The sequence below is a fragment of the Dromaius novaehollandiae genome, chromosome 17, assembly GCF_036370855.1.
Source record: "Dromaius novaehollandiae isolate bDroNov1 chromosome 17, bDroNov1.hap1, whole genome shotgun sequence".
NCBI classification, from domain to species: Eukaryota; Metazoa; Chordata; class Aves; order Casuariiformes; family Dromaiidae; genus Dromaius; species Dromaius novaehollandiae.
Window position 1 is genome coordinate 3808346 of NC_088114.1, and position 22450 is coordinate 3830795.

At 51.1% G+C, this 22450-nt stretch overlaps 1 protein-coding gene across 9 annotated transcripts in view; it reads left to right on the plus strand.

The window, feature by feature from the left end:
- KDM2B (lysine demethylase 2B) overlaps positions 1 to 22298 on the plus strand; it is a 118794-nt gene extending 96496 nt beyond the window's left edge. For 5 of the 9 annotated variants that reach the window (XM_026114569.2, XM_026114575.2, XM_026114576.2 and 2 more), the window contains 11 exons: positions 5148 to 5372; positions 9003 to 9146; positions 13166 to 13252; positions 13787 to 14056; positions 15025 to 15063; positions 16634 to 17307; positions 18794 to 18957; positions 19442 to 19603; positions 19867 to 19968; positions 20293 to 20511; positions 21039 to 22298. In XM_026114569.2, the coding sequence (XP_025970354.1) occupies positions 5148 to 5372; positions 9003 to 9146; positions 13166 to 13252; positions 13787 to 14056; positions 15025 to 15063; positions 16634 to 17307; positions 18794 to 18957; positions 19442 to 19603; positions 19867 to 19968; positions 20293 to 20511; positions 21039 to 21220 (2268 nt within the window). In that variant the 3' untranslated portion in view covers positions 21221 to 22298. The remainder of the gene's footprint in view (positions 1 to 5147; positions 5373 to 9002; positions 9147 to 13165; positions 13253 to 13786; positions 14057 to 15024; positions 15064 to 16633; positions 17308 to 18793; positions 18958 to 19441; positions 19604 to 19866; positions 19969 to 20292; positions 20512 to 21038) is intronic. The other 4 variants (XM_026114570.2, XM_026114571.2, XM_026114572.2 and 1 more) reach the window with 4 other exon arrangements.
- Positions 22299 to 22450: the final 152 nt, after the last annotated feature.

Here is a 22450-nt window from a genome sequence, read left to right on the forward strand (position 1 = left end):
GGGAATTGGCGGAGACGGCAGCCTTTGACCATCGGGGTGGTCTCAATCCTGCCTGGGGACGGCCGGGCGCGGTGGCTGCCCTGCCCCGTGACGCCCCTCGTTCGCTGAGCGGGGGCTTCGGGACCCGAGGTGCCCGGTGCGGCGAGGGTCTGATTCCTCCTCGAGACTTCTCGTGAACGACTCCGGGTCTCTGCTCGGTGCCTCGCGTGTGTCCCATCAGCCCGGCAAGGCCGAGCGGAGGCTGGGAGAGCGGCGCGTTCCTGGAGCCGTGCCGAAAGTTAGTGCTGTTTTTGCTGGCCCTGGGCTGGGAGCGTCATCCCAGAGGCGTTTCAGCTGGTGAGATCTGTGAGTGGTGGTGAGGATGGTCTTTCTGTGTGCGTTTATCTGGCGATACAAAGAAAATCCTGGTGTTTAAATGCCTCTGTTCCAGCTGTGTTTCGGGTTGTGTGCAGAGGCAGCGCTGCGGGCGGGTGGCGGCAGGGACGGGCGCCCGGGGGGACCCGGCTCCTCGCTTTCCTTTCGGGGCTGATGCCATCGTGCAGACTCGGCCCAGCTACTGCAAATAGAATAAACCGCAACCCGTCCATCTGTTATGAAAGCAAAACACCCCTGTCTTGCAAGTAGAAGGGATGTGTTTATACGGCACCTTGAAAATATGAAAACTGAAGCGATATAAAGCGTCTTTTCTCGGAGGGATTTGTGCAGCGGGTACGTGAGCTGGTCGGATTGTGCTTGGTTGGGAAGCGAAGTGCTCCAGGGTCTCGGCGAGCTGGCCGCGGGCGGGAGCCCCGCAGAAGGGCGCTGCGCCTGTGCCTGGATTTTGGTGGGAAGCATCGAGTCTGGAATCGCGGTACAGCGTTGCCGGCGGTGGTTAAGCGGTGCGTGAAGCTGAGTGGAGGAACGAGACCCGTGCCGGGCAAAGGCCACGTGCGGAAGAGCTGGTCTCAGGGCTGCAGGCGTCGTCAGCCTGGCTTTTAGGGCAGGCCGGGACCCTGCTCCTAGCCTGGCTTGTGCCATCAGCTGATCTTCCTCCCGCGTGGAGGAAGCGGAGGGGTTGGTGTCTGACGGTGCCCAGGGACAGCTCCCGCAGAGCCGCGCTGGCGTTGGGGCCACAGCGGGCAGTGGTTACAGCATCAGCACCTACTTACAATGCGTTGAGCAGCTGGTGGCTCTTGAAGTGTTTCTCTCCAAAGTCTGATCGCCCTCTGTTGCTGTTAATCTGAGGGTTTTTTGGTTATTCTTCACAACTGTAAAGGTTAGAAAAACGTCACTGTAAACATCAAAGTTGAGGTTCTGTTGTCGAAGAGCTGGGCACGAGGCATGCGGGTCCTCAGCGCCCCGCCGTCTCCGACGCTGGGCTCCAACGGTCCGGGGTGAACAGGCAGAATGACACATGCTGAAAGTGTGAGACATGGTGAAAGTTGAGACCCTGAATCACCAAGGGCTTTTTCTTCCCATCCAGTTCCCTCCCCAGCTGTTGTCCACCTGGGGCTCTGTTGAATTTGGTGGGGTTTTAGGGACTCTGTGCACATGTGAAGATCAGTTTGCTAATTTGTCCCCTTCCTGCTCTGAAGAGTAGGAGTGTTGAATCGCCGTGGAGGGGAGAGTGATGCCAAATTCATTGCTTGTAAATGGCTTTGTGGTTCCCAGTATATTGTGTTTGATGGCCAGGACCTGTTCCAGGTACCCAAGCTGCGCTGGATCCCGCAGGGGCAGGATTCGGGCAGGAGCGGGCTCTCGGCGGTCGGTTTTGCTCGGGGTGCGTTGCGCAGCAGTAGTCTGGCGGGGGGGACAGCAGGATGTCCTCTTAACGCCTCTGGCTTTGGAAGGCTGGCGGTGTGAGTTCACTGACTTTGTAGGTCTCAGTATCTTGGAAGTAGGTGTTTAGTGCATTAATCCTGATCGGTTTCAGCAGCCATTTGCGCAGCCTTTGTTGGGAGCTTGGGAAGCGGCTGTCATCGCTCCAGCATCCTCCTACCCTGCTTTCGAAGGCTGTCGCTGTGCCAGGGGAGTACGGACGCGCTTTCGGAGGAGGTGCTGGAAGATGCAGGGGTTTGCCATGGTAGGAGGTCAGGCAGGCCCTGTCTTGGCTCCTTGGGGTTCGTTGTAAGAGTTAGAAAAGTATCTGTTCGAGTTTGGCATACATTTCCTTTTCTCCACAGCTCTCGGAGCTGCTGCTGGGGACGACGGCGTCAGCGGGTGAAGGCTGTGCTTCGAGTTCGGGGGTCTCGGCTTGCGGGCTTGTCGGGAGAGGAGATAATAGGAGCTAATAGGTGGGAGAAGCCATCTGGCCACAAACTAGCCTGGGGCTGAGCGTGTCACCCAATCCTGCTCCCGAGGCCATGGAGCCGCTGTTTGCTGGCCTCCGTGGTAAAGCCAGCCCATGGGATTCCTGCCGCCCCCTCCGCTTAGCCGCTGCTCCGCAGGGCTGTCAGGAGGGTGGCGAGTTCGGCGCGGAGATGGGAACAAGGGCCGCGAAGGAGGTCCCTCGCGCGGCTTCGCTCCCGGGGCTGGCGTGCTGCAAAGCTGCAGCCTGAGCTGGAAATCCGGCCGTGTCTGTTCACTAACATCAGCCTGGAGTTTATCTGGCGCTCTGCCACACGCTGAATAAACCCCAAGTCGTGTTGGAGGCTCCTTCTCCCCCCTTGAATCCCAGCCCCTTTTTGGGATAGCAACCCGCAGGCCGCATTTCCTTCTGTTAAGGTTTTTAAGGGACCAAGTTGAGCCCCTTGAAACTAGATACTAGTGGGAATTCCTGCCAGGCCTCTCGAGCGGTGCTGACAGGACGTGGTGTGGTGAGAATGTGCGTTGGATCGAGGGCGTTGTGGTCAGCTGGTAAGTTAGTACAAACGTGGCCAATATGATGGCTTGAATTTCCGAATGTGCAATGAAGAGGATAAGAAATCTGTTGCGCATGGTGCGATCAGAGGTCGGTGTCTCTGCATCCTCGTGCCGCGTGTTGAGGGTCTGCACGGGAGTCGGAGTTGTGCGGTGCTGTCTGGCTTCTGACTCACTCTTGTCCCTTTGCTCTCCTTTTTTATGGTCAGGGTTCAAATCCTGTCGTCAGGTGGAGTCTCTTTTCCCCTTGCATCTTGCAGTGTCCTGGTGTTTAAGACATGGTCCTGGGAATTAGGTCTTGGCTCACGTTACTGTGACAATCGGAAGATGCCTCCCAACTGGGAAAGCAGCTGGTTTGATGCCTAGTTGAAAGAGATTGCATTTAAAAAAATCAGACCTTGGTGATGGTATTGTAACTGGTGTTTGCCGCCTTGAAAAACTGGGGTTAGCTCAGGTCCGCCCCTAGAGCTGGGCATGATCTTCCGTGTGCTGTTGGCGGAGGGGAGCTGCACAGGTGGTCGCGTGTTTTTCGGTTCCCACCCAAGTCTGGCCTCTGGTTCACGTTTCACACTTTGTTTGTGAGCGGAGGGAGACTTTACTCGAGAGAAGGTCGGGGTGGTTCATGCTGAGGTGGGAAATGAGCCCTTACCTAGGTGCTTCTAAGCCAGCCCTGCCAGAGCTGACTCTGTCCTTGAGAGTCTGAAAGTTAGTCTGAAGGACAAATATTTATTCTTTAGGATGTTTGATCTCAAATCCAGGCTTCTGGTGCAGTTCCCGATGGGGAGCGACACCTTCCCCTGTTCAGCTAGCGCAGGAGGATTCAGCTCGTAAGCAGAACAAAAACCGTTCAGAAGGAACGTAGTTAAAAACTTCCTGAAGTCTGCGTGGCCGCCTCCGCTGAGCAGCGCTTTCTCCCCGCTCCGCTACGGCAGCGAGTCTGCGCGAAGAGGAGAAATCAGAGGTACAGCTCCTTGCTCCTCCGCTCGCCCGGCACTGCCGCTCCTGGGATCGAGACTCTGCGTTGAAACACTGGCACTCTTGGGCAGTTAACGAAATCGCAGCAGAGGCTTGCTGGCTCAGCTGGCAGGAAGATCAAGTACTCATCAATGTGGTTTTCCTTCAGGCTTGCGTAGCAGGACGCTCGGGGAAGCCTCCGCAGTCCCAGATAGAATGTCTCCATGGACCTCTCTCTTAAAAAGGGCAGTGGAAGCTGCGTGTGGCTTGCTTTAGCCAGCATCCTTCTGCCTTAGCGACTGCCCAGGGTTCAGCGGGAACAGAAAGCGAAACTGCCTTCTCTGTCATTCAGATGCTGAGATGTGCAGAAAGTGGAAAAGTTGTATAAACACCAGAACAGATGAGCTTTGCAGTCCTATTTTTGATCATCTTTATGGAGAAAGCTGTCAGTGGTGAGAACTGGCCACGCTAGTTCTTGTGTAGTTACTCCCGTACAATTACATTGTAGTTTGGCTTGAGCTGTATGTCCTCGTGTTTGGAGTTTCTGATGGGAACATGAAATTTAGACATCCAGAGTGAGTATGTTGTAGTTAACCTAATCATTCAAAGTCTCGTCATGCTCCTTTAGCTTCTGCCTTGAAGGTCACTGAAATCTAGACCCGGGATGCCCTTTTTAGCCTTTGGCAGGCATCGGTTAGTATGCTATTTTTGAGCACTTGTTAGTGCTAGATATGAAGGGAGCCCTTTTGGAAGGGTTTTGTAGTATTTGTGTTTTATTTCCTACTTTATCACTTGGCAGCGGTTCATACGCTCCTCTTTCTTTTAGGAAGATTGCAGTGGCTTGAGTCACTGTTGCTGAATGTTTCCCTGTTGTACCTAGCCTCAGAATTGCTTTTGCTGCCTCCTTGGATTCTTCCATTTCCCAAGGAGGAAAACAGACCTCCTGGCTTAACCTGAGCACAGTCGTAGGAGCCTCCTAGCCCAAAGCTCAGCGCTGGCACCGACGGTCTCTCTGGTCTGAGCCACGCACGTCGCTTGGGACGAGGCTCGGCAGCGGGCTGTGTGCGAGCAGGCTCCGGCTGCCCTCCTGGGGAAGTGGGTTTGCTGCAGCTGTGGGGTCCCATGTCTGCCTGGCTTTCTTTGTCTTTTGGCAGTGCATCTTCCCAAAAACAGAGGGAACTCGTTTAGCTGTAAGAGTGATTGTGCGCGTACGCTAAGTATTGCCCATCTGTGTGTGTTTCTGATACATCTGTCGGTTTTGCATCGAAGAGGTGCACGGTACCTGCCCCAGGAGTTTCTGTAGCCTGCGTGGCAAGCGGGGCGCGTCACTAACCTTTTGTGTCTGGCTCTTTCAGAACAGGGCAGTCGGACGGCCCAAAGGGAAGCTGGGCACTGCGTCTGCGGTGAAGCTAGCGGCTAATCGGACAACCGCGGGAGCACGTCGGAGGAGGACGCGATGCCGCAAGTGCGAGGCGTGTCTGCGGACAGAGTGCGGCGAGTGTCACTTCTGCAAAGACATGAAGAAATTTGGGGGGCCTGGCAGGATGAAGCAGTCCTGCATCATGAGGCAGTGCATTGCAGTAAGTGCACCTGTTGCTACAGCACTTTCGGAGATTTCTTTCCTATGTGTGTGTCTCCTGATGACAAGGCCTGGAACCGAGAACTCTCCTCCTTACGTAGTCCATAAAATGGCAAAACAATGTAATCCCTGCCCTTTTTTTCCCCCTTGCTTTCCACCTCTACTCCCTCAAAACTCTTAAACTCCTGAAGCTTAATATCGCTGCTTTTGTTCTCAGTAGTATGGAAGGCAGGTGTGGAGATTATCAATACACCAGAATTCAGCGCTCTAATCACTGTAAAGTGCTGAGATTTGGGGGAAGAGGGGAACAGAGGGAAGTTCTGATTCAAAAGTGGAAGAGGCCTGTTTGGTTTGAATCTTTTTTGATTTTCCTGAACAACCACCTTGCGACCATCTTTACCACCTTAGCTACTTAACCAACTTAAGATGTGGGGAAATCTTAGACTGGCATCCCCCAAGATCTTGGCACTGCTGACCCCAGCCCCAGGCTAAGTGAGGTCTGAATTTGAATTTGTTTGCTGTTACCTAGGCCTGTGGGAGGGTCTGGTCCACAAGAGCCATCCAGCCCAGGGTCTTGTCTTCTGCAGGGACTGGAAATGGCTGCCTGGTGATTTGCATCAGAACAGGGCAAGTAGATAGTTGAGGACAGTTTCCTGGGTTCCAGTGATACATTGCTGAGAAGTTTCTTGAGCCCTGAGTGATAGCTTTGTACTTGACAAACATTGAAAGATTTTACTCCCGTTGAGTTGTCCAAGCACCTTTCGAAGCCATTGCTTTCCCGTTGACTGTGCCGCTGAGCTTCCCCTCAGGGTTCAGTGCACCCTCCCAAGCATAAGAATTAGCTGTAGCTTTCCTCCTAGTTTTAGCTGTGGTCAGCTACCCTGGCAAGTTTAAGCCTTGTACTGATAAACTGGAAGACCTTTTGTTTGTGGGTGTTAAACAGCATCAGCTTCTGAAGGGGGTGGTTTGTTCTTAAAGGGGAAGGAATGTTGTCTATTCATAACTGAAAAATTACCCTATCTGTACTGATTTTCATCTGACTCTTGATTTAGTCTTGTTACTGTTCCTTTCACCTGGGCTTTTTTCTTTAATCCTGTTGAGGAAGCTGAAGTGGAGGCGTTAGGTGGCATGGTCAGGCTTTAAAAACTGAGAAGCACTTAGTGTTTCCAGTAGTTGCTCCCGGTAGCTCACGCCTTGTCCTGTTCTGAGCTACGCGCTGTTTTGGCACAGAGGGTTGGTTTCGGCTCTCCGGCATCTTTCAGTACATAGAATATCTACCTTTCTGCAGAGTGCTTTTGCAGCTCAAGTGTCTTTTCTTTGAACGCTTGATTTCCTGGAGTGTGGCATGAATCGAACAGCATGGATGAAGAATTTATTATTCTCCAGGGAGAAGAAATTGTAAGATCCTGCTGCCTTTTTTGCAGAGGGATTAAATTAGGGCTGAAGTGTGCTTTATTGTCCTGCCTGATGAAGGAAACTTTCACACTAAGCGGTTTTAATCTTGATACACAGGCTGAGCCTTTTGGAGGAGATGGACTGGGTTCTCTTCTGGCTGAGCGTAGTCGCCTTCCCATCCTCTCCCCGCTTACCAAAAAGTATTTTTCTTCAGGCAGTAGGTGCAGTTTTATTTCCAAGAGCCCCGTTTAGAGCACAGGGCTTGGTGGCCAGTGTATTTTGGTTCCTCATCCAGGCTTTACATGAGCTCTAGAGGCAGCTCTACGCTTTGGAGGTTCCCATTGGTGTAAATAGCAGTGCGACTACTATAAACTTCCTTAGAGCAGCAAAAGCCTAGAAAATTAACCAGTTGAACTGCGGTAACTTGTAATGGGACTTTACGTTTCTGTAAGTAATCCTGTTGTCTTTACTCTTGGTCATTATGTTCGCTAGCAATTGCAATAGGACCACGTTGTGGTACGTATCCAACAGCTTCCAGCAAAAACAGAAGAAAACTCTCCAAAGAAGGCTCTGCGGAAGTAACGATCCCCACAGTTCTGGGACTGTTGTTTCCTCTAGTTAATATTGTTGACAATATTAACTAGACCCCAACTTTCGTTACACTCGGAAGCCTTAAGAGAGCCTGTACTGCGCTTTGGAGAGCAGGAAGCTCCTCTGCATCCCTGGTTCAATCAAGAAGGGGGCAGGAGCGCCTGGGATGCTCCCTGCTGCGTTGGGTGGGTCTGAGGGGAGCGCGGGGGGTCAGTGCTGGGAGGACCAGTCGCGACAGCACGCTGCTTCTCCGGCCCTTCAGCAGTGCAGAAACATCTCTGGTGCTCCTGGGGTGTCCGTGCTTGCCGCAGTCCTTGCGTGTGGATATAAATTATTGCCATGTGGGAGATCAGACGGAGCAAGTGGGCAGAACTTGTATGGCTCTGGACAACTTAACTTTTCTCTGGTTTACCCCCTGAGGCAGTGGGATCTGGGGGATTCCTGTTGAGAGCCTGGAAGAAGGGTAGGAATTAAATAACATTTGCGAAAGGCTTTTGAAATGGAGCCTGGCATGAGAAAGCAGAGAAGCGTTGCCAGGGCTAACGTATGCTGGTGCGTGGGGCACTGTACTCTGCGGTGTCTTACCACAGCTAGTTTTTTCCTATGTCTGAAATTTCTTGAAGGATACACTGTTGCTGCAAAGGTTTCATTCAATATACAGTTACCCAGTTAGACATTTTACTCACACCGCACAGGAGAGGTCCTTGCTGTGAAAGGCCACATCTCTAGCTCCAGCTACTTGGTAGTTGAGTTGTAACCTAATTGATCTTATTTCACATTACAGCCAGGTTCTTATGAGGATCTTGGTTCCCTTTCTTGTAATGAGGCTTACACCCTATTGCAGCAAACCAGAATGTTGTTCTTCGTTAGCGCAAGGGTAGCTTTTTCTAATTAGACTGGCATTCAGTGCTTTGACTTGGGGGACAGAAATATGAGATGCTACAGCTGTCCTCCTACATCAGTGAAAACAGGAAAAATCACCACATTTCCCACTTGTCGCCCTTCTGGGAGAGGAATTCTCTTTCTAAGTGTCTGTGCAGCGTTTCACGATGTTGCGGTTGGGAGCAGGGCCTTCAAGCCGATGCTATAATGGACTATCGGTCAGCAAAAGGCCGCCTCTCGGCTCTGTTGTGGACTCGCTGTGTGGCCTGGATTGGCTCCCGTAACCTCTGGCTGCCCAGCTTGTAAAATGGGGGAGTTGCCAAATTGTTGGTCAGATTGTGAAGCTTAGTGGATGTGCCTGTGATGTTCCAGGTTGCTTTTTTTCCTCCCACTGTGTCACAGTGAAGTGACTCACGTACCAACATGTGTGTGAGCTCACTGATCCAAGGGACCACAAAACAATTATTCCTTTTCATCCCTGGAATTCCCCACTGATCCGCGTTGCTACAGGGAGGGCACTGTCGTTCCCTGATAGGTGTCCTGTGATGCTTGGTGTGGGTGCTCAGCCCCAAATGTTACCCAGGTTTTCTTGCCTTCATTGATCAGCTGAAAAGAAGCCTTTGGCTGCTTGCATAATTAAGCCTTCTTTATCTTCTCTCTCCAAAACTTTGGAAGGAGAATACTGTGAATGAACGTTGTGATCTTCTATTTCCGTATGCTTTCTGTGCCCTGATCAAGGCTTCTTTCTGCTATGTGTAAACAGCCGGTGTTGCCTCATACTGCTGTGTGTCTGGTGTGCGGAGAAGCTGGGAAAGAGGACACTGTGGAAGAGGAGGAGAGCAAGTTTAATCTCATGCTAATGGAATGCTCCATCTGTAATGAAATAATACACCCAGGATGCCTTAAGGTGAGTACGAGGAGGTGATACTTGTTGGAAGTAAAGCTGGGTTGGGTATCACTTTAATGTCAAAGTAGCGTACAGCAAGTAGAAAGCTTTCACATTTTCATCTTTGGAAACTCAGTGAGCGAAGAGCTGGTGTGAGAAGCAGGGTGACGGTGACAGCCACAGCACCCAGCGCCTGGCTGGCTGGAGGGGTCGTCGCCTGGTGTAACCGGCAGCCCTGTGCGCGGAGGCTCTCGCTTCGGACGGCCTTGGAGATGTGCTCGCGTGCAGATGTTCTGCAGGGGGTTTTGTTTGCCTCGCGTTTAAGGAAGTGAGGAGTCTCAGGTGGGACAGAAAGCTCAGCTGAGTTTTCGACACTGACTTGTTTCCGGATGGCAGAAAAATCTGCCTGTAGCTTTGGATGAGTTAGGGTCGCAGCCCCCTTAGCAGCAGCTCCTTCCCATGGCCCACAAAGCGCAGATGAGTAGTTTGCTGTCTGTGTTTGTCCAGGCACAGATGTGCTGTTCAGTGGCAGCTGGCTTTAAGGATCTGCCAGCAAATGCTGCAGCTCTAGAGAGCAAACTGAGCAAGCTCCAGGCTGCAGGAGCGCTCACCCTTGGCTGACTTGAGTCATGTGAGCAGCTAGTTTCTTTGCTGGTAGCAGAAGTGTTGTTTTGGGCATGTATTTGTGTGTGAGCTTTTGGAAGCTTCTCTTCTCCAGAGCTGGTTGTGTTTCAGCTGCTCAGCCATTTCCTGTTGCTGATTTGTTTATGGTTAAAGTGATTTGCCAGAACAAATGTATTCTGACACACCGTGCCCCAGAAAGCAGCTTTGGGCCCTCCGGGATCTCTGGGAGGGGGGGTTTGCTCCCTGTGCAGGCCCCAGGTGATGCTCTGCTGCTCTTTGGTTGTCCTTGCGCTGTGTTGCTCCAGACGGGGTGTGTGTGTGTGTGTGTGTGTGTGTGTGTGTGTGTGTGTGATTCATCAGAGCAGAAAGTAGGTAGCTGCACACCAGAGCTGTGGCTGTCTCCCTGCTCCCCGAGGAACGGGGTGCCCAAGCTCCTGCCCCGGTGGGGTTTGGAGGGGGAGCTGTGCTTGCCTGGCTCTGCTTCAGCCAGGCGTCCGGGGGTTGATGGAGCAGGGGAGGGAGCTGCTCCTTTTCGGAGGTGCCTCAGCCCTGACTTCTAGCTGCTCTTTTGCTATTCTAGTCATTCCTGAAAGCACCCTGCACTCCCCCATCCCTTGTTTCGCAGTATCGGTGACGCTGCACGGCTGGGTCCGGAGGAGAGGATTGTTGTCTAGTGGCAGTCAAGTACAGTTTCCCCTCCCCGTACCACATTTGGGGCTAGTTACACAGGATGTGGGTCAGACCTGTGAAATCAAGCAAGGGCTGTTTGTTCTTTTATGCATAGGTGGTGTTTTGGGTGGTGTTTTGGTAACTGGGAACAATGTTGCTTCAGGTGTCTCTGAAAATTGAGCAGTGGGAGATTTATGGTGTGCCTTGCATGTCTCATAATTTCCCAATGCTCCTGGCAAGCTGGAACGATGGGATAACTGATACTATTACTGGGACAAAAGGGCCCCATTGCCAGTAGGATTTGGAAATCCCCTTGGAAGACAAGAGGAGGCTGCACAGGAGAAGAGCAAAAGGAAAATGGAGCCTTTCCATTGATTTTTCACTTTGCTCGTTATTCCTGGCTTCTGTGATTTTCTGTGGGATGAAAGACTCAGTTGCTGTGTTATGTCTACATGGTGTTCGGGCCCCTGACGTGGACTTAAGCCCAGAGGATGGAGCCCCATAAATAGTACTTGTGGGAAACACCCTTGGGTGCAGACACAGCACCTGGGCAGCTGCCTCTCTTCTCCACCCAAGAGAAAGTCCTTCCCTGTCCTGCTCGGTAGATAAGCAGTAATGCACATGAACTGTGGGTGTCATCTCCAGTAAAACTTGTCTGGAAAATGTGCTTTTGGGGGAGACTAGAAGAAACTGGATGAGTGAAGGAATGAATGTGTTTTTCTGAGTTTCTTATTTCCACGTGGAGAGAATTCCCTTGCTTGGTCAGTACTTCCAAGGTATCTCCAAAGCTCATGGAGTAGTTCAGCGCGTGCCCAGGGTAGTTCGTCCCCCCGGCAGAGTCCTCCTGGTTTGGAGCTCATCCAGTTCCAAATTCCTGGTTTGGCTGTGCACATTTGTGGTGGGTTTTCTCCATCAGAGAACCATTCTCACAGGGTGATCTCTCAGCATCTGCCGATGTGTCTGTCCTCTACCATGGGCTAATAGCTGAGCTAATTTGGTGGGAATGCCTTAACCAGCACTGCGGAGGACTAACCCTCTAGCGTCTCGAGGAGCTAGGAAGGCTTCAGAGTTGCGTAGCCTCGCGTTTAGCCTTGGCGTGTGCGGGTGCGTTTCCGAAGGTGCCTCGCACGGGGGCTTGGACACCCACCTGCGGTTCATGGCGAGGGCGCAGAACCGGCTCCCGCCCAGCCTGGGAGGCTCGGGACAGATTCAGCGGCAGGTTTGTGTGCGTCTAATGAGGTTGCTTACAGCTCCTCACATCTGTTTGGTTCCTTAAACTCCACAGAAGGGACGGAGCTGTAACGCTTTGCCTTTGGTAGCATTTGTTCTACATTCACTGCGGGAAATAACTTGTTCCCAGCCTGGGCCGGGGCCAGGAATTGCTCCCCCGAGGCGGAGATGTATGCAGCTCCTTCTGGAGTATCCTCCACTCGCCATGGGAAAGAAGGTTCAAAGGCACACGGTTGTGATAAAACCAGTCTTTCAATCCTGCCCACTTCATTTACTCGTTCATTAACTCCAGAAGACTTGCCGAAAGAGGCTGACGTGTCATCACTCTCGCTTGATGGTGAAAGCGTCTGGTGCGGGGACGGAGGCAGCGGTTCCCCGCGGAGCAAGGGCATGCTCCCGCAACCCGCCGGCGGCTTCGCCGGGCCGGCCGCGCTCCAGAAACGCGGCAGATCCGCCGATCCTTGGCCGTGCCTGCTCCAGCTGCAGCCTCCCCGCCTGTGCTGCTGCCGCCCAGCTGCTGGTCTTGACAGTCGCATGTTTTTCACTTCTACAATAGCGATACATCTTTTTTTTTTTTTTTTTTTCCCTCCAAGGCTTTTTTCTAAAAATACAATTGAACCCTTAAGATGTGAATGTGCCATCTGCGAGTGTGTGTGTTTGCGTGGAGGGTGGTTTTTAGCTTAGCTCTACTTTTCGGTTTCATTCACAGGAATTTCTTTTCAGAAACACCTATCTCCCGTTTGGGAAGTAACACGGGCTCCTACGTGGAAATTCAAAACCCAGCTTTTCTGCTGCGTAGGGCAGGACTGTGCTTTTAATTGCAGTGTAACCACACCGAGCGCGCTTTTGCTCTTTTAAAGAGCAAAATGCCACAGTCCCTCGGCGGTAATAAAACAGAAGTGGTAAGCGTTTCTCTTCGTTGCCGTAGCTGGATAATCGTGGCTGCGAGAAGCCTTACAAATGTCTTTGTGAGACCGATAAAAGTTTGCCTGTTCCCTGACTGACCTGGCAGCTCCCGTTTCTATGGGCATGGGGACTTGGGGGCTGGACGCAGGGGACTGTTAGCTCTCCAACACAAAGGCAGCGTGTTTTAGGGAACGCTTGATTACAGTGCTCTTCACTTCTAAAAAATGCCTGAGCGTATAAATGCGTATGAGAACGAGCGCGCGGGGAAAAAACCCTTTTAAAAGATCGGGCTGCGGCTCGCTGGAGGGGGGAGAAGCCTGAGCTTTTCGAGTCGGAGGCGTGGGAGGACGTTTGGCGATGGGATGATTACAGTCCGCTTCTCCGCGGGAGCGGAGCGTGCCTCGTGTCAGACCGCCATCGCCCTCGGCCCTCGCGAAGCGCCGGGGCTCGAGCCCCGTGCTGAACGCCAGCCGGGGCGGCATGCTCCCCGCGGGCACCCGCGCACGGCAGCGGCACCGGGGAGGGTGGGAGCCGTCCGAGCCGCCTCCGGGCGACCGCCGCGAGCTGCTTTGCCCGCGATCGCGACCCGAGTTGTGCCTCTCTCCCGGCAGGTGAAGGAATCGGACGGTGTGGTTAACGACGAGCTGCCGAACTGCTGGGAGTGTCCAAAGTGCAACCATGCAGGGAAAACTGGAAAAGTGAGTTTAATGGGGATAAGTGATGCTGGAGCGAGATACAAAATCTCACATGTTCCCTCTGGCTTGTAGATGTAATTCTGCCCTGTAGCAGCTTTCGGTTTTGTACTTAATTCACTTGAGTCAAAGGAAACAAGCCGATGGCTTTCTCATCCCTAATATTTCTTATATAGTCCTGTTCCACATACTAACGCTTCACCCCACACCCAGGGAATATTTAGATTAGTTCTGTGCGCTGCTGCGTTTTAACTTCTAAGATGAAAATAGTTCTTCCGGATCGTATAAAATGTTGTTATGCGAAACCTGAAGTGTCTCGCGATTAGTGAAACACTGGTTTCAGCATCTGTCTCTGTTTGCAAAGAGCATGTGGTTATAAAAAGTAACTTCATAAAAGTTAAAATTACCGCTACCCCAACTCCCTTTTAATCACTGTGCCCGGTACAAAGTGGCGAACCCGCGAGCGCTGGCGGCAGCTGGCCTCTGAATAGCCCAGAAAGGCATAAGATATAAAGTTTGTTTGTGTTTTGTGTCTCTTTGGCGTACAAGCAAAAGCGCGGACCAGGATTCAAATACGCATCAAATCTCCCAGGCTCATTGCTGAAGGAACAGAAAATGAACAGGGACAACAAGGAGGTGACGGATGCCGCCAAGCGGAAAGGGGACTGCGAAGAGACGCCCAGGCGGAAATCGGAGGAGCATGCCAAGAAGGCCCAAGTCGACTCCATCCTGAGGAGGAAGTCGGATGAGGTGCATCTGCGAAGGAAAAGGAAATTTGAGAAACCCCAGGAGCCCGCGATGAGAAAACGGGTATGGCCACACACTCTTTCTAGATGCGTGCGCGGGTGCCCGCGGGTTGCTCGGGCTCCGGTCTCTCGCTTTCGGGCTTGTAACTCATTCAGGAAATCTGGGTCGTTTCGAAAGAAACGGCGATGTTGTGTTTTCCTTTCGGAAAACTGCTAGTCAACAGGATGGTAGTTCGAATAGCAAAGCTTGGGTGGGTGCTCAGAGGCCGAAAACACTAGGCTATGGCTGTTGTTTTATTCAAAATGCTGGAAAACCCACTTTAAATAGACACCCCTAGCAGATACTTGGAGTAGGAACGAGGTGAAAATCCATTTTTAATGGGAACCTTTCCGTCTGTAGCCACATGGAGGCGCATGGCAGCTTTTTGTTGATCCACAACCGTGCAGTACCCAGAAGGGACGAGGGGAGCTGTGCGGGTGACACCTTGTACAGCCGCGGAGGGGACCGCTGTGGACAGCTCTTCCCTGGGTCGATCCGTGAGAGCTGTTGGAGCAGGGGCATCCAGAGTTTGTCACGTAGATTGCAAAACGTGCTACTTAGGGAATACAGAAACGCTGGTTTGCAGAGGTAGACATGAAGATCTAGTTGTAACTCTTCTCATGACTAAATATATGATGGCTTTGAAATCAGGCTCAGCGGCTGGCTGTGCGCTGCGTGCGTGGCTCCCTGGGACCGGCCATCTGCCGTTCGAGGCCCGACGGTGGGAACACCCCAGCGCAGAGGTGCAGGGCCTGGGCCGCTTTGGTGGAGCGGGAGAGCAAAATTCACGGCTCCCGTTTCTGCTTGTCTGGTTTCTGGCCGTGCTTTCCTTTCCCCATCCCTGTGGACTCTCCGGAGCGTTTAGGGATCGCCTGGACTGTGCCATGGAAGCACCTCGGCACGTGGAGGTTTGGCAGCCCACGGTGCTTTCCTCAACAGACAGCACAACAAATGTCCTGTTTTGGGGTTTTTACTTTTCTTTCTTCCAACAGCTAAAACTTGGAAAAGAAGAGAAACTCTTCAGGAAAAAGGTACTTTGCCTTGTTAATGGATGTGTTTTTAATCTCTTTTAACCCCCCCCTCCTTACGTGAGCTGTTCTGTGAGCCAGTTTCTCTATCAGTCATGTCCTTGTGTCACTGCAGGCAGTTTTATTACCCCATTTACATCTTGAAATTACAGAAACTCTCACATCAACCTTCACACGCCAGATCAGCGGAGCCACGGAGCGCCTGCTTTGTGTTCTCTGTTCGGGTGTCCTGCATTGCCATACAGCCATGAGCCGTGTTTTAAAGAGCCCGGGAATAAAATGCTGCGCTCTGTACTGATGTTTTGCTCTCCCTGTGCGCTGGAATCCTGTCCCTGCAGCACACACCCACAGCACGGCCGGAGTCCCCCCGGGGCGCCGGGGGTGACCTGGCACGAGTATTGATTACCTCTCGCAATCTGGCTTAATAACAGAAGCCTGATGCCTTTAAATTATGCATGCTTCAGTGTCCCGCGTGGAGGATGCTGCAAGCTGACAGTAACCTGATGGTTTATTTTTTTTTACTCTAACCTGTCATTAAGTTATTGTGACCTCCTCCTTTAAAGGTAGGGCGATCCGCTTTCTCTGTCGTGTGCCCCAGCCTGAAGCGTAGGAGCACATCCACTGACTTGATGCAGTTAGTTTGTCCCAAGAGCAGAAGCTTTCTGATACCAGGAGCGTGTTCACTTACTAATGCTGTTTCATTTTAACAGTTGCTAGTTTCCTCTTGCTTGTGATCGGATTAAACTCAAAGTCTTTCCTGGTTTTGGTTTATACATCTCTTAGGTTTCTCTCTGGTGCCCGTCAGAGTGAGATTAGGTTAAAATGAGCAAGGGAAGTGTGGTTTGCTGTTGGGAATAGGGAGCAGGGCCGGGAGGCAGGGGCTGGTGGACCCGCCAGCCCGCCCCGCGTCGGAGGCCGCGTCAGCGCAAGGGCTCGTCGGATGAGCCGCGTGTCCAAGCTGTCAGTCGGATCCCCCGTCCCGCATGCGCAGGAGGTGACAGGGAAGCTTGAGAAGATGAACCGAGTTTCGTAGGACAGGAAGGGGCAGCTATAGCCTAGTTAAGCTAGGCAGTGAGTATCCAGCAGCGCGGGCCACGACAGCAGCACAGCAGCAGCCTGAGTCAGTGACTTGCAGCTGGGCTGTCTCAGAGCTTCACCTCTTGGCCAGGGGCGTGAAGGCATGTCAGCCAGCTTTTAAAGTGGGTGCGTTACCCGGTGAACCACCGATGTGTCCCAAGCCTGGTTTCTTCTGGCCTGCTGGGGTGTGCTGTTAGTCTGCTGTGTGTAAGTTGTCTGCTGTGTAACGAGCAAGGTCCTCGAATCCGCAGGATGATGCATGGGGATACGTGTATTTATCGGCGTCCGGGAGTCCAGAAGGCCGATAGCTGGACTCTTGTTGTCATCCCGGTGATGGCACTTGAACTCGACGCCTTCGGCCGGCGAGCGTACGCTTGTGCTGAGCGGTGCGCCGGCCCGTTTGGCAGGGCCGTCCGCCCCCGCCCCCGGCACAGCATGCCAAGTATTACTGAGCGTGTTCTTGCCCAAAGAGTCAACCTTGTCTTTTCCTTTTCAGCGGCGATCGTGGAAGGCCCCCGATGACCGAGCTGCCATGCTCAAACCTCTGCGACGCTTCAAGCAGGAGCCTGAGGACGACCTGCCGGAAGCACCTCCCAAGTCCAAGGAGAGCGACCAGTCGCGGTCCAGCTCGCCCACTGCGGGGCCCAGCACGGAGAGCGCCGAGTCCAGGGACAAGAAGAAGTTCAAGATGAGGCGGAAAAGGCGGCTTCCCAATAAGGAACTGAGCAAGGAGCTCAGCAAGGAGCTCAACCAGGAGATCCAAAAAACCGAGAACAGCCTTGCCAATGAGAATCACCAACCCATCAAATCTGAACCTGAGAGCGAGAACGAGGAACCTAAGCGTGCCCTGAACAACAACGAGAGACTCCATAGGTTCAGCAAGGGGTTGAACGGGACTCCCCGGGAGCTGCGGCACCAGCTCATCCCCAGCCTGCGAAGCACACCGCGGGGAATAACCCGGCCACCACCTTCGCTCTCTCCTCCCAAATGCATTCAGATGGAACGGCACGTTATCCGGCCACCTCCCATCAGCCCCCCTCCGGACTCGCTCCCCCTGGACGATGGGGCAGCCCACGTGATGCAGAGGGAAGTCTGGATGGCTGTCTTTAGCTACCTCAGTCATAGAGACTTGTGCATCTGTATGAGAGTTTGCAAGACCTGGAACAGATGGTAAGGAGGGCAGGAAATGGAGCTAGAGCTAACGTGGGATGGACTCGTGAGGGAAACGGGTGACCGGAGGCACTGATGTCTCCTAGAAGAGGCGTGCAGGGTGTCGCTGAAGCCCTGTCAAGCCCAAGGAGAAAGGGCGACCAGCAGTGTCTAGAAAAGTACCTACCTTTCTCTCAGCCACGCTTTCTCCGAGACGGGAGATTCCCGGGGTTCTGCTGGGCGTGCATGGGGAAGGACAGCCGGGTGCAGGAGTCAGGCTCCCGGGCTTTGTAGCGCCCAAGAGCACCCGCAGCCTTTTCGTAGCCCTCGGCTGCAGGAACAGTCACTCCAGGTCGTGCAGGGTCTTGGGGTCGTTCTGTCCTCAGGACCTGCTAACTGCTCATGAAGCTGTTTTTTTTCTTTCTCTTAAGTCCAGCTATCAAATGTTTGTTAAGAAACAGTGAAGATGCCCTCAGTACTCTCTTTAGGCCTGTTCTGATTATTGCCTTACGCAGGGTGCGTGGAGGGAGCGATCCCGTTCACTGTATTCTGCACTAGCGAAGCTGATGAAGAATCCCCGATTATTGTATTTACTCGCAGTGTGTCCGGTGCTCTGGGTACCGGAGTGTAAAAACTGACACAGTCGGTTACTGTAACATAGGAAGCATTAGTGGACAGATTTATGTGTTTGGCTGAACCTGTAGTAAAGTATCTTGTTTTCTGTCATCTCAGATTATCAACTGTAATGTGCACACAGATGGGCAAATAGTAGAGACTCCTTCCTGGCACAGTCTAGTAACAAACTGGGTTAATGACAGAAGGATTGAAGTTGATAATTCAGTGCAAAAAGATGTGCATGGTGTCCATCTTCCATGGGTTCCTTGGTGTCACAGAAAGGTGGTAAATGTTTTTGTCCACTTAAATGCAGTATTTTCTAATGGAAAAAATGAGAAAATGCAAAATCTTGGAAACCCGTTAGGACTTCTTGCTTGTTGCCCTTAAAAACAATAAAGGGAGTGTATTGTATTAACACACAAGACGTGTAGATAGGCATAAAACAAAAAAACACGGAACAGGAAGGGAGAGGGGAGATATGTTTTGCAGAATTTATTGGCCCAGGTAAAGACGACTCGGGAGAAGTGAGGACAGTAGCGTTTAAAACCAATCTTTGTTTTCAGAAGGTAAGAAAGAAGATGTGGCACTTGTCTTATGGCTAGAAAATGGATTTTAACAAATGCTGTCATGACTTAGAACAGGATCCTAAGTCGCTGACATTCGTAGTTTCATGGGAATAAATCAACACTCTGTTGCATGATATACTTGGATAAACTTCAAACTTACCTAGCACTGTTTCTGTTGGTGTGCTTACATTAGTATTGCTCAGCCTTGTTTTTGCTATTTCCAGTTAAATGAAGTAGTTTCCATACTTTTAATGACACCTTTTAAGGTCTTGCAGAGATCAAAACAAGTACTAAATTAAGCTGTTGGCTTTTTTCTTTTTGGGTAGGTGCTGTGACAAAAGATTATGGACCAAAATAGATTTAAACCATTGTAAATCCATCACTCCACTTATGCTTAGTGGCATTATTAGGAGACAGCCTGTAACCCTTGATCTTAGCTGGACAAATATATCTAAAAAGCAGCTGAGTTGGCTTATCAACAGACTCCCAGGTAAGTGACGTTTTGACCATTTCACCAACTCTAGCAAACCAGTTGGTACCTAAACTGCAGCGGAGTCTCTGAGCAATGTCTGAAGGGAGCCAAGTATCGTAGGAGATAGTGAAGCATCAGAACGTTAAAATGGGCCAGAAACTAGTTATGTTGTAACTACTTGACTTTCTAGGTAAAACTAATGTGGGGCAGGTCTTAGTCAAGAGGTGAGGCTGTGGAAAGCACCCACGCTAATCACGATCGCAAGCTGTGCGGTCGAGGGGTGCTGGGGAACCGTTTTCACCCGCAGTGACGAGGTTCCAGGCCGCGGGTGAGATGCAGAACTGGGCGGAGGAGGCTTCCTGCATGTCCCTGCTTACCCTGGAGTGCCGGGCTTGTCCATCAGAGTAGCGTCGGGCTTAACCTAACCTGCACGTGGGAGCCGAGATCACCGTGTACGTCTCTCTGGCGAGGCCGAGTGCTCCAATTCCTTCTGTATCTGCAGGTCTCCGAGACCTGCTGTTATCAGGGTGCTCGTGGATAGCAGTGTCGGCACTTTGTAGTTCCAGTTGTCCTTTACTCCGAACTCTGGATGTGCAGTGGGCAGAAGGATTGAAAGACGCACAAATGAGAGACCTCTTGTCACCACCCACAGATAACCGGCCAGGTAACGAGGCGGGGGGAGCACAGGGGAGACCTGTCGGATGCGTTCGGTGGCGTGTTCTGCTGCTAGCCCCGTTTGGAGGAAAGGAGCAGAAGTCCCCGCGACAGCACGGGCTGGGTTCTGGGCTTTGACGTGCGCGAGGTGGTCAAAGTAGTGACTTGCAACACCTTGCTGGAAGCCACTGGGTGACAAGTTGTGTTCTCTGGCTGCTTGAACAGTCATCTTAGCCACTGTGCTGGTTTTCTGTCTGACTTTCTTCTCTTCAGGCTGCAACGGGTGTACTTTAGAGAGTATGGAAACACTTTCTTCCAGTTCAGGGAAGGAGCAGTTCTGTGGGTCATGCCACATTCGCCCGGATATCAGCTCAGGTGAAATTTTGAGCAAATCAGATCTGCTTTCTGGCATGCACTGCACAGCCTACTGCTTACTCCTGACTAGTAATTCTGCTGGGCCCCTGCAGTTACTTCTGCCCCTTTGTTTTGATATCAGGAGGTGGTTTTCTCCACGAGCCTGTGCCAAAAACAGAACAGTGTTCCTGCTGGTGTCCCCTCCAAAGCAACAGACAGGCAAAACCGTCTGAAGTTTACTTAGGGCAGCAGCGTTGTGTGTTACAGTGCATTTCATATAGATCTGCAAATGTTTGCGATGCTGGATGGCGCTTTTATGAACGACCTACCACCCCCGTTTTCCAGGTCAGATTGACAACCGGAGTAAACTACGGAACATAGTTGAGCTGCGTTTGGCTGGTCTGGATATTACGGATGCGTCTTTACGACTGATCATACGGCACATGCCTCTGCTTTCCAAACTCAATCTTAGTTACTGTAATCATGTGACAGATCAGTCTATTAACCTGCTGACTGCAGTCGGAACCACCACGCGGGATTCGTTAACAGAAATTAATTTATCAGGTGTGGAGCACAAACACAAGGGAGGGGAGGAGGAGGGGAATTGCCTATCTGTTAGGCTGGTGGGAAGTAATCATTAGTGGAAGTGTTTTTACCCGCATCCCCTTTCCCTTCCCAGTATAATTTCCCTATCCAGAGTCAGTCTCTGCAGTTACTGGATGTTTTGCTGGTGTAAAACAAATACCCTCCAGCTGCCCAGCCTCCCCCGGGGCCCTCCGCCAGCTGACGTCCCTGCTGTGCGTCCCTGCTGAGGGCCACGCGTTGTTCCTTGCTCATCCTCCACACGGGATTTTTGAAGGCTGCTGCTTCTCGCATCTGGCATGTTTTGCTTTATCTTATCTGTTATGCAACGGGGTCACAGGGGTCAGCGCACTGGCATCGGGCTGGTGGGGGTTTAACCTAGTGCTTTCACTGCCAGCAGAGTGGAGGAGGAGCAGAAAGGACGTATCCCAGTCAGTGTAGAGCATCCTTGTGCTGAAAACCAAATCAAGACGTGCTTTTAAATCTCTCTCCCTGTGGTTTCTCGGCAGACTGCAATAAGGTGACTGACCAGTGCCTGTCTTACTTCAAACGCTGCGGAAACATCTGTCAGATCGACCTGAGGTACTGCAAGCAGGTGACGAAAGAAGGCTGCGAGCAGTTCATAGCAGAGATGTCAGTAAGCGTTCAGTTTGGGCAAGTGGAAGAAAAACTTCTGCAGAAACTGAGTTAGTTAAAGGACACGTGTAAATACTGGGGCAAGGGGGGGAAGGGACTAAGAACATGTAGGGATTTTATTTTCAATTGGGAACTTGGAATATTGGAAAATACCACGATTGGATTTTACAACTCTTGTCAAGGAGAGAACGACATTAAACTACCCATGTTAAGAATTTCAACCTGTGCCACTAATTCAGTCTACCTGGGATGTCCTGCACTGGCTCTTATGCAAATTCATAAGGCGACTGTTATTGATGATAATTGTTCACACCCGGAAGACGACTGATTTCCAAGAAATACTGTTATTTAAAGTACCACAGCATGTGCTTGGTAGTGTAAATTTGATTTCTGCTTTTCATTTCTTAAACAAAAAAAAGAGTTGGTGTCATTAAAGTGGACCACGCACTGCATTTCTGCCTTCTTAACACATTTTGTTTTGTTACATCTTACATTATGCAGAACTATTTTTGTACAAAAATTGTTTAAAAATTATTTATGCAATGTTTGAATGCATTACCAGTGTTTCGGTTTTGATTGCCAATTTTTATCTTTACTTATGGTAGGAGAGAACTTAACCTATACTTCGTAGACAGTATCTATCTACAAACGTGCCCAGGTCAGGAAAAGTAGGTTAATACTTTCAACTTAAAGCATGTTTTAATGGAAGTTTATATCCTGCTTTGTATACTTCAGAAGTGACATAAGCATGTTGTGGAAATAAGGTGTAAATTATAGTTGAAGTAAAACACTTTGCCAAGTTTTATCTGTATAGAAATCACCTTTTTCTCAAAATTTTAAAAATTCCAATTTCAGCTTTTGCACATAGGAGGGTTTCACTCTGTAGCATGAGCTCTTGTACTCAATATAAAATTAATTTATACAGTGAGTCCAGCAGTAGAATAAATGGTCAAACGTAGTCTCTCTTTCTTTGAAGTGTGAGTTGAGTTCTCATTTAAGGTTTATAACATGGTTATTTCCTGATTGTAAAATTCTGCATTCATAAGTGCCATTGTTGTAAGGTGTTGTTTTCGTAGACCTTCCTGATGCAGTTTTACCTTTGTTGAATTTGTATAAACAATTGTACAAAAAGAGACACAGTCTACGAGGGTTTCTGTTCCAGCTCCGGTTGTGCTCGGTCGTCAGCTCTTGGCTGAAGAGAGGCTTTTTTCACTTGAGCTGCCAGCTTCCCTCTGCCGCAAGCATGGGAACCTGTATCTTCTCCCTGATGAGCTCTAAGGCGTTA